This window comes from Archocentrus centrarchus, chromosome 12 (assembly GCF_007364275.1).
Source record: "Archocentrus centrarchus isolate MPI-CPG fArcCen1 chromosome 12, fArcCen1, whole genome shotgun sequence".
Taxonomy (NCBI): domain Eukaryota; kingdom Metazoa; phylum Chordata; class Actinopteri; order Cichliformes; family Cichlidae; genus Archocentrus; species Archocentrus centrarchus.
Window position 1 is genome coordinate 8002353 of NC_044357.1, and position 17412 is coordinate 8019764.

Below are 17412 nucleotides of genomic sequence, written 5' to 3' on the forward strand. Positions count from 1 at the left end.
GTTAGGAGTGTTGCGCTTATGTTTGTGAAAATGAGTCAGACAGGAAAAAGAAGCAGGAGCAAAGTGGTGGGTATTGAGTGAGGAGCTGAAGCTGCAGGGGTTTGCTGTCAGGAAGAAAAAAAAAAGAGAAAAAAAGAATGAATTTCTTCTCTGTCCGTTGCCCCATTTCTGGGTCCCAGTCACACGGGTAAAGCAGAAATCGCACACAGGTGACGTGTGTGTGTGTGTCTGTGTGTGTCTCTGTGCTGCAGGCCAACCTTTAAGTGTCTGAGGCATTTGGGAGGCAACCTTGTGACCCCAACGTCGTGACAAATGAAGCATCTTAATCCTGCTGTCATTTTTAAAAAGCAGACTGTCTTCGTTATCTGCATAAAACCGCCCTTTAATAAAAATGCATGCGGTGAGAATTCACAGTATGTGATCTTTCCAAAGGGTTTGAGTGTTGCTGTGAATGAGAGCACATCTGCTTTTAAGGATTTTATCAGTACCTTTACACATTTAAGATTTGAAACTCTTGAGATCTACGCTTTCCCACTATTGAATTATTATATATTTACACTTTCGGGGGTCTGGATTTGTAATTTTTTTTCCCTCTCTCTGTTCATGGCAGCCACTGTTTTCCATTATTTTCTGCATTTTGTTTTGGTTTTTGATTGGTTTTCGGTTGCATCCTGCACATGAGGGGAAATGTTATCATAAAAAATACCAGAATACGCTCTGAAAAACACATTTTACTGAACAGACAAACAAGAAAAGAGTTCATAAATCTTAACCTTTGGACAACAAAAGCTTCAACATTCACCCTGCTTCATATTCAGCTGTTTTCAAGATGTGCTTGTTTATACACCCCCACACAAATCAGCAAGGATGGAGGCAATGTCAGACTCAAGATATAAAAGGAATGCCAGCACAGATTGCATGATTATGAGGGAAAGACAGATGTAGCCAGAGTGACATCACACAACAGTTTATGGACTACCATTTGAAAGCCCAGCCATTTTTGCCTGGTGCCATCTTGGGTTTGGAAACTAGATGTGACGATATTAGATGTTGCCAGCTAATGATAGTACTGGCTGACTAACTTAGTTTGTGTCATTAGTCATCTGTTATTCACTCTAATGTTGAATGGGAAGCTAATTTTGCTAAAAGAAAAAACAAAATATACATATTTACCGAAAAACTGAACAATGAAACCCTAAACAAGGAAACTGTGTTACTCAAAGTGGCTTCACCCCTAGTTATGCATTAATTTTAAGCTTTAATACAATTTAAAGAGATGGGGTTACATTTAGTGGTGCCTCTCAGCAAGAAGGTCCTGGCTTTGAATCGAAGGCTGGGGCCTTTCTGTGGCAAGTCTGGATGTTCTCCCTGCACCTGCGTGGGTACTCCAGCGTCCACCCACAGTCCAAAGACGTGCATGTTAGGTTAATTGGTGATTCTGAACTGGCTCTAGGTGTGAAGGGCTGTCAGTCTTTATGTGTTAGCCCTGCAATAGCTTGGCAACCTGTCCAGGGTGTACCTTGCTTATGACAGCTGGAATAGGTTCCACCCCCTCCACCTCCAACCCTGAATTTGAATAAGCTGAAGAAAATGGACGAACATGGTTACATTTGCAAAAAATATGAGGAAATTAACAACTGAGATCAAAACTGCTTTTGAAACAAGCTCCAAACATGCTGGGCATTTTAACACAGAAGCTGATCACCGACTCATTTTTAGCAAACTGCAAATCTACACATGTTCCGATTGGCTTCATTTTTCAACCCCAGAGTATACAGCTTGAGTGTAATGAGTTGACATATAAGGAGAGGCTGCAGAACCTCTAGTCCAGCTCTACCTCTACATTCACACCCGCATAATTGTGCATTGGTCCTACACAGCGCCTACACACAACTTTGCAGACTGTCATCTACAAGTTGTAACTCTTTACTGTCACCAGAGGTAGACTGAGAATCCCGGCTGTGCACAAAAACAGCCAAGCAATGACGCAATCAAGATCAGCCATACTTTCCAGTATTTCCAAGTTTTGTTATCTTAACTTCACTGCCTGCAATGTCGCTCAAAACTGTGTCCAAAAAAATGTAGCTTATTGAACAGTTTCTTGTGCATTAGCTGCAAATAAACAATGCGCTATTTTGCCCCAAAGTCTCATCCAGCAGATTTCTCAGCTATGAGGGGGACAACCCTCACACTCAGCGCAGGAAAAACACATGAGTACAAGTGCAACCTGGTCAGTCAGCTGATTAAATTTGCCCCCTTAGCCAGCAACTTTTCTGGAGCCAATGTTGTGTGGATAGTGACTGATTGACCGTGTCTTGTAAACCTAGGTGAGTTTTTAATCATTTACGAATGTGCTAAAAGTGAGCATTTATCTATTTGCATTGTTACTAAACCGCAATAATCCAAAGAACAGAAACAGTTTCACACCTTCAAATTCAAAATATCAAAGAAAGTTTTTTTTTTTTTGTTAATCCAGAAGTTTTAAAATATTAGGAAACATGAAGTGTTGGACTTTTGCTGGGATTTTGTGTCAAATCGGTGTAAAAACTGGACTGTGGGCTACCAGCCGTGGAGCAGACTGAAGTTACAACATACAAAGAGCTGAAGTGAAAACTTGTTAAACACAATGAAAAGTGTCCACTGTAGCCAATGTCTTCTTTCACTCTTGGCCCTCTTCTTTGTGAACTCCAAAATTTCCTGTTCAGGCCCACTTTTCAACCAACCAGCATTCACCCTGCACCTAGCGTCATCCACGTCGAGCTACATGCGGTTGTTTTCTATGGGGGACTGCACACAAGTAAAGCTGTGTAGGCTGCATACCCATAATCCTTCACTCTGCCTAGTCAAATACCTATGCAAACGGACACAAACATGGTGGTACCATGGGAATCTTGCATGAGTGTACTATGAAGCGAGATTAATGGGTTTAGCGAGCTATGTGGAGCTTACAGTCAGCGTTTTCTGTGTCATGAAAGTGGCTCTCTTCTTACCTGGCTAAATCACCATAGTAACTTATACTGAACGCTTAACCTGGTTGGAGGTGATGTGTTCAGTTTGGGGTTAAAATCATCTGGAAGTGCCACATTTTCACTGACTCTTTAATTTGCAACATGTGTTTAAGTGCAATATAGAGTCCCTGCTTGGGGAGGTCATTTTATTTATGCACACTGTTAAGCTGTACTTACTAACATCACAAATGGAACCAACCTGTAAAGTGCATCATGTTGTCACTGGAATGTGCATGAATTTATCTGATGATACAGAAAACGCATAAATATTTTTATAGCTTACTTGATTCTAATTTGCGGCTAAGTCTCTTTTACTCTGCTGGAATTGCAGCTACTGGGAGACAGAACGCACATCAAGAATAACTATTCAATCAATAAAATTAATTTCACTTTGATCTGCTGGCAAACTAAAGTGATTTCCACATCTCCTTTATCATTGCTATGGAACAGTAACCTTTAATATTTAAATGGATCCAGTTAAAAGTTTCAGAGCTCTAATGTGCTGCTGCCATGCCAGAAATAAACAGCAGTACAGAGCGTGCACTCAGCGATAAAATAATTAGACTATATTTCCAAAAGTATTCACTCACCCATCCAAATCATTGAATTCAGATGTTTTAATCTCTTCCATGGCCACAGGTGTATAAATTTGAGCACCTAGGCATGCAGACCGCTTCTACAAACATTTGTGAAAGAATGGGTCACTCACAGGAGCTCAGGGAATTCCAGCGTGGTACCGTGAACACCTTTGGGATAAATTAGTGGAGACTGTGAGCCAGGCCTTCTCGTCCAACATCAAGTGTCTGACCTCACAAATGCACTTCTGGAAAAATGGTCAAAAATTCCTATAAACACTCCCAAACCTTGTGGAAAGCCTTCCCAGAAGAGGTTAAGCTGTTATGGCTGCAAAGGGTGGGCTCACATCATATTAAACCCCATGGATTAAGAACGGGATGTCACTCAAGTTCATATGCGTGTGAAGGCAGATGAGTGAATACTTTTGGCAATATAGTGCAACTCAATTAAAATGTTTACTGCTCTGTTTGCTAAATCCCAAATTAACAGTTTTCTGCAGTATTAATCTCTTGTCTTACTTGCAGAAACGGTCGCATTTTTATCAACATTTTATCATCATCATCTGGTAATGTCTCTGATTGGAGTAGGTTCACTTATTTTGTGCAGAAGAGTCATATGACCCGCAAAACAGACATTTTTATGTGAGCACACACAGAGTCTGAAGCAGAAAGCCTGGCTTAACAGAGAAAGTTACCTCCGACTGGTGTTTGTCAAGCCAGCTAATACAAAGTGTTGAACTTCCTTCATAGTGTACCACTCAGGTCCAGCCGTGCCCTCACCATTTGCAAAACTAAGAGTTTTCTCACCAAAACAATGCAGGCACGAAATGGAAATCTCACAACACAAGCAGGCTTCAAGGGCCAGCTAATAGCAGTACCTTTATCTACTGTATGCAAATGAACAGAAACTAGCAACTGAAACATTGCTATGCTATTTGATAGCCGTATATAAATCCTACGTCTTTTAAGGTGATAAAATGTTATCTTCTCTAGGCTCATCATTTCATATACTCATCTGAAAAGCACATGCTTATATGAGAGTGGATGGATGCATTAATGTTTTAAAAAGAGCCCTCTCCTCCCCTCAGCCCTCTCCTTCCATACACATCAGCTCTCTGTGAGTAACTGACCGCTAAGATCTCTACAAGCAACCACAGAAGCCTGCATGTTTAAACTCTGCTTCATGCTGTCTGTCTGTGTCTCTCCATCATCCTCTCTCTGCAGCCTCTAGTGGGTTGTATACTTGTTACCGTGCAGGTCAGCAGGGATGTTAATGTGTTTGTGTGCTTGTTGACCTCAGTGAATGTCTTCTTTTCTGACAGTGCTGTCTGAACCTGCCCTCCAGCTATCTTACTGTAAAAAATGAGGAATGTCCTCTGGGGTGGGGAGGAGAGGAGAGGAGAGGAGAGGAGAGGAGAGGAGAGGAGAGGAGAGGAGAGGAGAGGAGAGGAGAGGAGAGGAGAGGAGAGGAGAGGAGAGGAGAGGAGAGGAGAGGAGAGGAGAGGAGAGGAGAGGAGAGGAGAGGAGAGGAGAGGAGAGGAGAGGAGAGGAGAGGAGAGGAGAGGAGAGATTAATTAAGATAATTTTTTAAAATGAGTGGGAAAAGAAGGCTGGTGGTGATTTTGACAACTATATCCTCAGATTACTTGAGGGGAACTATTAAGTGAGTAGATGAGATACACGCTGCAAGAAGAAGATGAAGCAGAGAGTCAGTATAACATGAGCATGTGGGAGGGGAGGAAGGTGAGAGAAAGGTTTCTTTGATGTTTCTTGTCTCCTCAGGTGATTCTCACTCCCATTCATTAGGGGCCGGTTTCTCCAGATCCTTCCAGTCAGCGTGCCATCTGGAAAACCCTTAAAAAAAAAAGAAAAGGACTACACTCCCCTACTTCACTACAAGTGTCTCCTGTTAACATACACCATCCAACCCCCTGCCTAGCCCCCACTTTCCCTCTCCTCAAGTGCTCCATTTCTTCACAGTTAGGTTAGATTGTATCAGATTAAACATTAATGGTCCCCATGGGGAAAATGGGTCATTGCAGCAGGGAATAAAGAGTGGCAACTCTTCTGATAATAACACAGACACTTGTTAAGTAAAAAAAAAAATCTATTTACTCCCCCATTCAGCTTCACTGTTGTCAGAAATCTCAACGTTTTCCTGCTTTACATGAATGTGAAATGTACATTTGTGTGTTTGGACATAGAGGAAATAATGATACAGACTAATACACAATGTTCCATACACAACATGCCTCCCCATCTTCTTACAGCTGGGACAGGCTCAGCAGTTAAGAAAATATGTCCATTAATTTGGCCTTTCTGATGTTATATATAAGTTATATATAAGTACTGTAATTCATCCACCAAACACAATGAAAACTGCACTCCAGTTCTTAGCCTCTGCATGATCACAATCTAATACGTGTAAATCTTGGTTTGCACAGTGAGACACTCCCTGTGTCACAGACTTCTCTGCTGTTGACAGTGATGCTACAAGTGGTCAGTTATAAATTGATTATAATAGTGATGGCAAGACAGCAAACAACTGAGGCTGACACAAAATGAATAAATCCAACACGTCTGCAGATTACACCTGTTCATCTCAACCTGCAACACATTCTTCATTGCATTTTTTGTGCAATGGAAAAAAAAAAGATTAAAAAATTAAAAAAAACTGAAATTTTGCCAGCAACTATGACACAAATTCATGACTTCCCTCTTCTCCCCGAGCAGCACACCGCAACGTAGAAACTACCACATGTTTCTCAACTGTAACCTATCCACAGGCTAAGGTAAAGGCTTGTGGTTTCGCTTTTAAGGGTTACAACAGGTTTTGTTAACTGCTATCAAACCAGCTCCACCACACTGTTTATGTGGGTGAAACTGTCAGCCAGCCTTGCAGGCGATATGTCAGCGCCACTGATGAGATCTGCATTTAACTCATTAGTTTTCTGAAGACCAGAAGCACCGAAAACAACGAGGGTGGCTGTAACATCATCAGATCTGATTTGTCAGTGTGCTGCAGGGACGTTACATCAGAGCAGTTAAAATGTCACCGGCTAATTATCCTGCACGATACTGTTATCTGATCTGTGAAACATGACTGTACATGCAGGCAGCGCAGCACGAGAAAGTGAGAATATAAACCTTCACAGACGTGCACTAAACACATATGAAGGACATGTTCTGAGGAAGCACATGCATGTCGTGGTGCGTAATGTCACTTTTTAAAAACACTTTGGATACCAGTTGACCCTCAGCACACAGCATGTGCAACCTCCAGAGTCTGCCTGCTAAACAAACTCAAATACAGAGTAATCCCTCAAGTTTCTCTCTGCAAATATGAGAAAAAAAACAAAAAAAAAACACTCTGGCACTCTTTGCCTGCTTGCAAACCAAATATTTCAGGGTGCTAGGTACTTGTTAGTAAGCGCACTAAGCAGGATTAGAGCCTTTTCCATGATAAAAAAAAAAAACCTCCAGCTTGCTCAGTATGCTGTGTGTATGTTTGTGAGTGCGTATGTGTGTGAGAGAGAGCGAGCGGGATTCAGAGGGATACTATTAAAAAGAAGCCTACACTTTGACTGAGTGCATGTAATTTTATTATCTGGCTCGGCTCAGCTGAAATTATTGTGGGCGATGTTTTATTTTATTTTATTTTAATTCCCCTATGTGATTTTGGTCTCAAGTGACCTTAAACATGAGTCACTGATTGGAAACCTAGGTGGGCTTTGCCAGTAAGTAGTGCTGCATTTGAATTCAATATAAGTGTGGGATGGATGGATAAAGTGTCAGAAGCAATGCTGTTACTAAATAAATACAAACTATGTTTAAATTTTGGTAAGTTTTTTTTTTTTTTTAAAGGTTTCCTTCCGTGATCCTAATATCTCCACAAACTATAAATAATTATGACTTGATTCATTTATAGTTAAGTTGGGCACAATTACGCACGAAAAGTAGATGGCTTTATCACATAAATACAGACAATCCAAAAATAAACTTTAAGTTCACACCGATCCTGATGGAAATAATTCATCGCACGCTCCCTATTAAAATATCGGGCTTTTGTTATTTTACAATACACCTATGGGAAGGCTGCATCTGTATTTCAGCAGTGTTCTCTCATGCGGACAACTTACCTCCTGTTCAGGCAGCCGTCAGTCCGGTCCACCGTGAGGAGAAAGGGGATTTGCTTTGTCCCGGTGCTGCCGAACCGTCCTGCAGTCCTCCACCGGTCCGCAGGCGACTCTTCGGGAGTCCAGGAGCGGCTGTGAGCGTTTGTGTCGCGGAGCGGCGCCGAGCAAGGACAGCACCGGAACACGAGGGGGCTGCTGCCTTCACAATAAAATGCAATAATTCCGCATCAAGTTTTGATAACATTTTTCGTTAAGCACTAAAAATGGAAAACTGTATAGTTACCCGCACTTCTACAAAGCTCCGCAGTTTATGTTAGTTATTTAATCTCAACAAATCAAATCACAAATTCTTAAATCAAGAATTTGGGATTTTGAAGGGTGGGTAAGGGGTGATGTGGCTTATTGCCATGGTGAATTTTCCTGGAAGCCAGCTCAAAACAAACAAACAAACAAACAAACAAACAAACAAACAAACAAATAAACACAGGCTAGATATTGTTTATTGTTTATCTATTATATTGGTTTGGATGTTTATTGTATCCCAACTCTGAAGGTTATTTCCCAAATATTAATTGAATGGTGCTAAAAGTAGCCCAGCCCACTGAGGAAGTTACAGTTATCACAGGCTTGTTAAAGTCTCACATTTAAGCCTGCACATTCTTTCATTCAGTACAAAAAAGTCCCCCAGTTATTTCTTTGTCTTTCGGACAGCTTAACAGTTAAAAGGTTCTGCTAAGATTTTTCAAAAATGTAATTCTTTCACTGATTATTTTAACTGTGAATCCGACCACTTTTTTTTTTTTTTTTTTTTTTTTTTTTTTTACTGAGTAACGAGTTGACGGTTCTGAATAACAGCAGATTAAATCTAGCAAGGAACTGGAAGAAATCCACTTAAACAATGAACACGTCAGTTTTATTTTGAAGGTTTCGAGCGGAAGTGGGGTTATTAACGTGGTTAATTTGACACCCAGCGCGCAGCTCACTCCGTGCAGGTCCGCCGGTCCGCCCAGCTCTCCGCCTCCCTCCCTCCAGGTCCTCGCATAAAGACACCCTTGTTGCTCAAGACACCGTTACAGCAGCAGGAAACACTACCGCCTTTCATTTGTAAGGCCAAATTCTAAATGTGCAGTCCACATCTTCATCTAAAGTGACCCGAGGGACTCTGAGAATCGGGGACCCAAATCACGCGGCAGGCACGAAGCAAAAACGTCTTTACAGTAAAAAATGTAGTTCTCCTATTGCACATGCTGTCGCACAGCGGCGAAGTACTCCAATACTTTACTAAATACAGGTGTATAAAGAGTAATACACTTTGTATTTATATATTATAATTTCTTTATTCCATTTTTGTATTAAAATAAGCAAATGACTGGAAGCTAAAGATATCTAATAAGTAAAAAGTCCAGTGTTTGCCTCTGAACTTTAAGGAATTACTCACTAGAATTAAATTAATATCTTTGGCTACCTCCAAACTGTATTAATAAGCAGCCTACAAGAAAAGTTTATTTCCGCACTGCAATTAGAAGACGAGAAAATGCGTGGCCATTATACACAAGGCACATAAAGATTTTTTATGAATGAATGGAATTAGTAAATCCCACTGGATCATAAATCAGCGCCACAGCGTCAAACAGCTTCCTATGCAGGCCGTCCGCTTGTTAATAATTCTCCCTCCCCAGAATCAATAAATACTCAGATACCGCCGGAGACAAGGCTCCTCTCACTTGGATGAAAAATCAATTGACCGCGATAAGAAGGCAAATGTGAAAACGCCCCTTAAACTGAACCGCCGGTCAAAACCATAATCTCATAAATGAGATCGCAGCGACACCACATGGCTAATTGTGGAACTGCAACTTCCTCACACTTTTTTTCCCCAGAGGAATAATGATGCAAAGTGCAGTTTTATCCTAATACATCTAACATGCCACTTTGAGTCATTTTACCTTGAAGAGTTGCATCATTTAACTCAGAGAGACTGAGATCCAAGGTTTTTTTTTTTCATCTACACAGTCTGTGATTTGACAAAGGTCCTTGAGGAGTCATCCCTGACTGAATTTATCTGAATTAAGCTCCTGGTCTCGTCTGCTCTTTGAAAGCAGACAGACCCAGAGAGGCCGGCCCACGCAGAAGCATCATTATTCATCAGGTTTGTTGGATGTTTTATGCACAAAGTGATAACAGCTGTGTCAGCGCACGTGAGGGAAACAGGCAATTAGGCATGTGAACATGCCAGCATGATGGAAACAGATCCTGTGGGCTTTCCACTGTTTAATGAGGCAAAAGGGAATCGGTCTGTTTGTTCATCAAACAGCTCCTTAGCATTACAACACACACACACACAAAAAAAAATCAGATTTCTTTTTAAAATTTTTAATAATAACCAGTCTTAATAACTCATAAAAAAACTAAAAATATAAAAATATACAGGCAGCTCTAAACAGAACTACATTATTTTTTTGTGACAGGAAAATGTACAAAGGTGAGCAATTTAGCAATAAAATATCTACCTAATACAGGTGAAGTGTGGCTAAAAGTTTAAAGAGAGCACTAACTGTACACGAGTACTTAAAAATAAAGTGGCTGCAGCTGGTTTTTATTAGTCATATGAAATGGACAATTTCTCTAGTGGGCATGCCTGAGGTTTATCTTTAATGCATAGGCTGATAGAAGGCCTGTGACTAAAGCAGAATTTTTAAGAAGCATTATATCTTTAAATAGGAAACAGACACCCTCTCCTGCCGCTCTCATCATTATTTTTTCAGGCTAATAAAATTATTATTTACTCTTTTGATTTTCTTCACCTCTCCAACAATGTCACATTTTTTCTTTTCCATAGTCAGATAGTTTCATCGGCTACTATTTCCTACCATTTCAGGTGGGGTAAGCTCACAGTCCTATTTTACAGGGAAATTTCATACCTGGTGGTAAAAAGAATTGCATAGTGAACAAATCTTATATGGATCCAATCTAATCGCAGATGGTGTCATTATTCCAGCTACATAATCACTACATTGTGCAATCAAGATTTACTTCATGATGGTAAGTTAAAGTGAAAAAAAAAAAGCCTAATGCCCATGTAACATCTGCAAAACCATCATGAGACCACCTCTTATGAACAGCTGAATCTAATATTGGTATCCAACCTTTGCTGAGAAAAAGGCAGAACAAGAATGGAGTTTAATCTAACAGAAATACAAACTGTTATGTGATCCGGACGCCTTTCAGACCACTAAACTGAAATGAAAGCAGGAAGATTATAATAGCTCATCTTCATTCCCTAACCCTTGAAGTTCTGAAAGATCTCTGCAGCGTCCAACCAGGACCTGAAGCAGGCCAGGCCTCGATCTCGGATCTGCTTCCTGCCCTTGTCCGTGATCACGTCGCCATTCTCCTTCACGATCACCAGTTTGGGCACTGCTGTGATCTTGTAGCGCTGCTTCAACTCACTATGGAGGACACAAAAACACTGTTTGTTAGAAAAAGATACGTCCTCCACTTCCACTATAGGAAAAATATTATACGCTGTCAGTTCTGCATGAATAAATATGAGATACTTGCATATTTATTCATGCACCTAATTCATAACAGTACATCTGAATGGCAGCTGTGCCTACAGATCCCTCACAAATTCAAATTTTACACATAAAAAATATTTAATGCCCCGTAATTAATCAACATACCTCAACAGAATATAAGAAAAACAGCCTTACCTTGCTTAGCTGGAGCATTAAAATGCTGCTAACATAGTGAGACACTAACAAATAAGTGATAAAAATTCAAAACAGCATCTGCTAGGTGCACTTTCTGATCTTTGATGAATAGTTTCCCTATTTTTCAGGCAGAAATTGCAGACATTTGCTGGTTTGGGCTGCTTTTGTTTGCCTATATTTGATTATAAACTCAATATTTTTAGATTTGGGGGTACAGGTGTGATAAATCAGGTCAGCTGAATATTTCACTTAGAAATTCAACAACATATAACTCACCTGTCTAATGGCTACTTTAATAAGTAACAGCCAGGACTTTTACTGTGGTATTGCTGCTTTTATTAAAGTATGTTTACTAAAAAGAAGAGACTTTGCGCCCAGAGGTGCACAGATCTGACTCTGTTATGATTTAGATTTGTCATAAACCAATCTGATTATTAAAAAAAAAAAAAAAACTCATAAACTCAACCTAACCCACCTGGAAATTCAAGATAAAGTGAAATTTGAGTCTAGACTAACTTGGACCAAATAATCCAGACAGGGTGACCCGCATAAGCGTTTTACGTAAGCTGGATCACTGCCTAGTAGCGGTGTGTAACCTTAATGAGATGCAGGATAAACAAAGCACCTAACTGTGCTATGCTGAGATAAAATTAAAATATTATTAGATTTTGAAACTCACTTTTTGTAATCATCCGTCCAAGGCAGAGCGAGCCAGTCTCCGTGCATGTCATGATAATATTCAACCATGTCATCCGGCGACTTGTCAGAAGACACGAAAACTATTTCAAACTGAGCGGGAGGCTCCCTCTCCTCCACCAGCTCCGTGTAGAAGTCGCACAAAATGGGCGTGAAGTCCCGGCACGGCGGGCACCATCCCGCGGAGAAGTAGATCCCCACCACTTTATTCCTCAGCGCCTCTTCGGGATCCACAAACTCCCCGTCCTTGTTCAGGAGTGTCCGTCCGGAAAATACCTCCACCATGTCTGCTTAGATGCACTTCGAGGTGAAGAAGTCCGTCTGGTTTGAAAGCGCAAAGTTTTGTTTACCTCATGTTTGTTGCCGAGTTTCAATACAATACTCAGAAGCGCAGACTCTCCGAGGAAGGGTCTGTTTACCTTTCCGCAAAAGCAGCTTACAGCCAATCCCGATAATCACCTGCGGACCAATGAGGAGGCAGAAAGACAGAGCTGCGATCCATTAGCCACGTGGGTAACACACGTATTCAGAAACTGCTAGCATAGCTTCACCATAGCAGCCATAGCAGCAGCGGAAGCCCGGCACTTTCCGGTCTCAAGACACGCATGCGCAAAGCTGTTTCTATCCATGTTAAATATCGATGAAATAACAAAAGAAAGAAAAGCATTTGTGTATGTGTCTGCATACATCGATAATGAGTCGATAATTATAAATTACCACCAAAAGGGTAGAATTAATTATTGGTTAATTATCATAAAGTAATAATTAATCATTAGTTTATATTTCAGCCTACTCCTTCTCGAGCATTTTATTAAGCGGTATGGTGCTGTTGAAGGCTAGTCAATGCCCTCTTTCTCAGTTTACATGTTTACAAAGTACTTTATTGCTTATTTTTATTTACATGTAAGAAAGAAAGAAAGAATTATATTTTAGTTTCTATTCTGATGCATATAGACAACATTGATAGAAAAAGCTAAATAATTTCAAACGCAATAATAATTTCTCAATTTATTTTTTTAAAAGGGTCATTGTAGTTTAACGCGGTTCCAACACAGAGCATGAAACTGCTCACAGAGTTTATAGCTACTACTAATTTCCAGCTCTTGTCCCTTGTTGGGCTTTTACATGCACAAAGTTTACAGTTTACATGTATTTAAATAGCAGTTTTATTTAAAAAAAAAAAAAAAAAAAGCAAAAGAAGGGAAAATAAATGTAAAAATCAAGAGTGAAAATCAATCAATGCCACTAATAATAATAATAATAATAATAATAATAATAATAATAATAATAATTATAATGATGGGAGAGGCTCCAGCCCCCCCGCGACCCTGAACAGGATGAGTGGAAGCGAATGGATGGATGGATGGATAATAATACCACAAATGCCTTAATCTATTATAAAAGGGATCTACTGGATACCAGCTTATGTAAACCTTTATGCACATTAAAACTACTTAATACTAAACCTCAGGAAAAAAGAAGCCACAAAATATATTTAATGGTAAAATCCAAAAGGGAAAACACCCCAATCATTTGTGCTACATTCGACAAAAATGTGATAAAACCCATTTCACTGCTTGTCGTCTTGAGGTAACTGTTTGTAGTGATTTGGTGCTATATAAAGAAAACTGCATTGAACTGAAATGAGCTTTTCCTTCTGTGTTTTTGGTCTTCAAGTGTATTTCTAAGGAAGCTCACTGATAACATGTCTACAGTCTCTTTGAACACAATTGGACTTTTAATCTGGGTGAATGGAGCTTCAATTCACATTTAAACTACAGATCTAAAACACTTTTCCATGTAGTGTCTGTGGAGCACACGGGGAGGTCAGTGTGCTTGCATCCCTCCTTATTTCTTCAGCTGAGTGCACTGAGGTCATTTGGAAAGAAACTCAGCCACTCTGTTACTGTCCAGCATTTGCTGCCCATTAGTGAAGTCAACAGCTGGAAGCCAAAGACTGAAGAGACGTCTTTTTTTTTTTCTTTTTCTCTCCCAAATACTCCTGAACAACATGACCTCCAATTCCAATTTGTCCAACATGCGAAGGCTGGTAGAACAACTGAAGCTTGAGGCTAGTGTGGAAAGAATCAAGGTAAAGAGGAGACTGTTTAAACCTGCGTTCTTTACAGAACATGACTGCTTACTTTTTACTAATTTGCTTTTGGTGATTTATTTCATTTTATGTTTAATAAGTATGAACATTAGAGAAAAAAATGCAACTAGATTAACTTCAGAATACAATGCTTCACTTTTATTTTATTCAAAATGTAGTGTGTATTGCACTACTGTACAGTCTTGCACTACTGTACAGTATTGCACTACTGCAGCATGCATCCATGAATGTTCAATAAATGTATAACTGATTATAATTTTGTATTTTTACCTATGCTACATATTCCATGAAGGATTTATAATGGAACATTTTGGATTATAGCATCAGTACTTTTACCAACAACAGGAAACATCATTAATGATTCTTTTTTTTTTAAATAAAGGCTCTTATTAGTCCATCAAATCTGCTGCTATGAGTGTTAATAAGCTGAGAGTAATTGGCTGTCAGTTCATTGGAGGGGTTTTCCCCATGAGTTCAACAGCTATAGATAAAACAAGTTCAATGGGAGCCTGCACTTGAAATGTTTCTAAATCCTTTTAAAGTACATGTGAATCAGAAAGTTGAACCACCTGAATGTGTTTTTTCTGTGTCTTCTTCCAGGTGTCCCAGGCAGCTGCAGAGCTCCAGCAGTATTGTCTGCAGAACGCGGGAAAAGACGCTTTGCTGGTTGGAGTCCCCACAGGCAGCAACCCTTTCAGAGAGCCGCGCTCCTGTGCCATAGTGTGAAGGTCAGAGTCCACAAGCTGTGCAGCCTTTGTCTTTGTAATGCCTGCTATTGTTACTGGATTTCAGATGTGGAATAAAACATTTTGCACTTTTTGCAGAGGAAGACAAAGTGGACACAAGTGGCATCTCACTCAAAGAAGATATAAATTTGACTTTGTTTTTATAGTTTTCTAGATTTTTATTTCATGTTTTTTTCTAAGAAAGAAAGAAGCAAATATTTTTACACCGTTTTTGTAAATCATCTTTTTTTTTTTTTTTTTTTGTGAAACACATTAAAAGTACATTATGTGAAACTGCGATCGCCTTAGTCTTTATTTAAACTGCGTTTACAAATGTAGTGCTGTGTGAATGTCGTCTCTGCACCAAACAGTCACACAGAGATTATCTGTAAAGTTTTCTAAGCGGATGTTTGTAGCTGAGCTCTAAATTATGCCTTGGAATCTCGTGGCGTCGGAGCTTCCGGATGTTCCGCCAGAGAGAGGAAACTGGGTCTTCCTGTTCAAAACTGCAAAGACAAAGTGCAACTTTTCACTTAGCCTTTGAGCTTTTTTTTTCTTTTTTTACCACATGAAACCGCCACGTTGTTCACTTTATTTGAGTGAGGACAGTTTACTTAAGTCATTGTCAGTTTAGTCAGTTCATTTGTATGTTTTGTTTAAAAAGCAAACTTCTATTTTTGATGTGTGTACATTGTTCAAGAAACTATTTAATCGCTCTAAAAGAAGGGTAGCCAGTCATGAGACAGCTCTCTGCTTTATCACTTCCTTTTCCTCTCACTGTAGTTTCATGGTTGCGTCTCAATAGCTCTCCCATCGTGATGCCTCCTTTACTAGCAACCTTTGCTCAAACACTAAGAGGATGGGGGTGTATCTATACAACCAGTCTGTTTATTTAGTGGCTTTAGTGGTTTACATAGATGCTTTAAATAAACTACTTTTTCATTTTCAAAAAGCAGCTTATTTCCTGATAACACTCTCTGGCCCAATTTAAATTCTAAATGAACCAATGTGCCATTTTTTTTTTTTTTGGTCTTTTTTTCTTTATTTCTTAATGTGAAATAACAAACTAAACTTATTTACCTACTACATGTCATTGAAAACATTTATTATTCATGAATTTATTGTGTTTCTTACTAAAGTGTGCATTTGCCAAAACAAAATATTTAATGTTGCGTTACTATAAAAGAAAACTGTTACACTCGAAATTTGTAGTGAGAATTTCTACAATCAGTGACCCTCATTGTAAGGCTTTTTTTTTTTTAACTCTCTAATTTACAGTTTTAATTAGGCAAAGGGATTTCAGGGTGTCAGTGAAGAGGGATTTATTTATACTATCCACATAACCAGTGGAGATGAAAGAAATATTATTAGTAAAGATGTATTTACACTCAGGGTGTAAATGCATGTTTATGTTGCTGAGCTTTAGACATGCTGGGACAGTAAATGGTTTATAGGTGCAGGCAGCCTCACAGCCAGGCGAGTTATTCCACTGAGGTGATATCTTTTATCTGTGAACAAGTGTTTATCTTGTGCACACAAATCAAAGTAAATGTTTTGCACACAAGCTAATTTACTGCAAATGTGAGCGTCTCTAATAAATTCAAAAGTAAAGCATATAATGGACAGACTTCAGCTAATCAAGTTTTATTTTCTCCCCATGATGTCATAGACTGGAAAAAAATGGGTACAAAAGATCTTTTTTTGGACTAATTTAAGCCAGTTACTGACTACAAGTTCACGTTTACAGGTCAAACATCAGGTTTGGACTCATCTTAAAGTGGCACGGTGGTACAGCGAGCAGCACTGAGAAGGGAGAAAGTTCCTAGTTTGAATGCTGGCTGCGTTTTCTGTGTGGAATTTGAATGCTCTCCTTCTGCCTGCGTGGGTGTACTACTCCAGCTTCCTTTCACTGTCCAAAGACATGCCTGTTAGGTTCATTAGTGATTCTAAACTATCCATGAATGTGATAAAGGCAGATAAAGTGCATTGAATAAAGCACTGCATGAATGTATGATTATATTTGGCTTTTAGTCCAAAGCCCTTTGAGTAGTCATCAAGATTAGAGAAGTGCTTATTCTGTTCCATCTTCTCATAAATTTTACAGTGATATAAGTGATGAAACCAAAAACATGCAACTGCTGTATATGTAGTGCACGCAAATTTTGACTCTCCACCCCAAAATGGCAGTAAAGGTTCAGAATCAGAATTACCTTTATCGTCAGGTTTTCACACAAACAAGGAATCTGTCTCGGTGTAACGGTGCAGGGCAGTGTTACAGACAGTTGCCTCAAGGCGCTAAATTACACCATCTGCTGACCAGGTTTAGAGTTTCCAAAAGGAGAGAGGCAGAGGCAGGTCCCTCTCCTGTGGAACAAGCTCCTCAACTCATGCAAGTATCGTCAAATTGTGCATTATGTGCACAATTTAGTGAAAAGGCCACTGTGAA

The 17412-nt window shown here is 39.6% G+C and overlaps 3 protein-coding genes across 3 annotated transcripts in view; 1 reads left to right on the top strand and 2 right to left on the bottom strand.

The window, feature by feature from the left end:
• csgalnact1a (chondroitin sulfate N-acetylgalactosaminyltransferase 1a) overlaps window positions 1-7854 on the bottom strand; it is a 34151-nt gene extending 26297 nt beyond the window's left edge. The window contains exon 1 of the mRNA XM_030743376.1: window positions 7723-7854. The gene's annotated coding sequence lies outside the window, so the exon portion shown is untranslated. The remainder of the gene's footprint in view (window positions 1-7722) is intronic.
• A 2217-nt stretch (window positions 7855-10071) lies between these two features.
• On the bottom strand, window positions 10072-12658 carry nxnl2 (nucleoredoxin like 2). Its single transcript, XM_030742940.1, has 2 exons — window positions 12112-12658; window positions 10072-11168 (listed from the first exon to the last, which is right to left on the bottom strand). The coding sequence occupies exons 1-2, from the start codon at window positions 12411-12413 to the stop codon at window positions 11000-11002; spliced, it is 471 nt and encodes a 156-aa protein (XP_030598800.1). The 5' UTR covers window positions 12414-12658; the 3' UTR covers window positions 10072-10999.
• Window positions 12659-14008: 1350 nt separating this feature from the next.
• Window positions 14009-15206, top strand: gng10 (guanine nucleotide binding protein (G protein), gamma 10). Its single transcript, XM_030742973.1, has 3 exons — window positions 14009-14220; window positions 14842-14969; window positions 15066-15206. The coding sequence occupies exons 1-2, from the start codon at window positions 14140-14142 to the stop codon at window positions 14965-14967; spliced, it is 207 nt and encodes a 68-aa protein (XP_030598833.1). The 5' UTR covers window positions 14009-14139; the 3' UTR covers window positions 14968-14969; window positions 15066-15206.
• Window positions 15207-17412: the final 2206 nt, after the last annotated feature.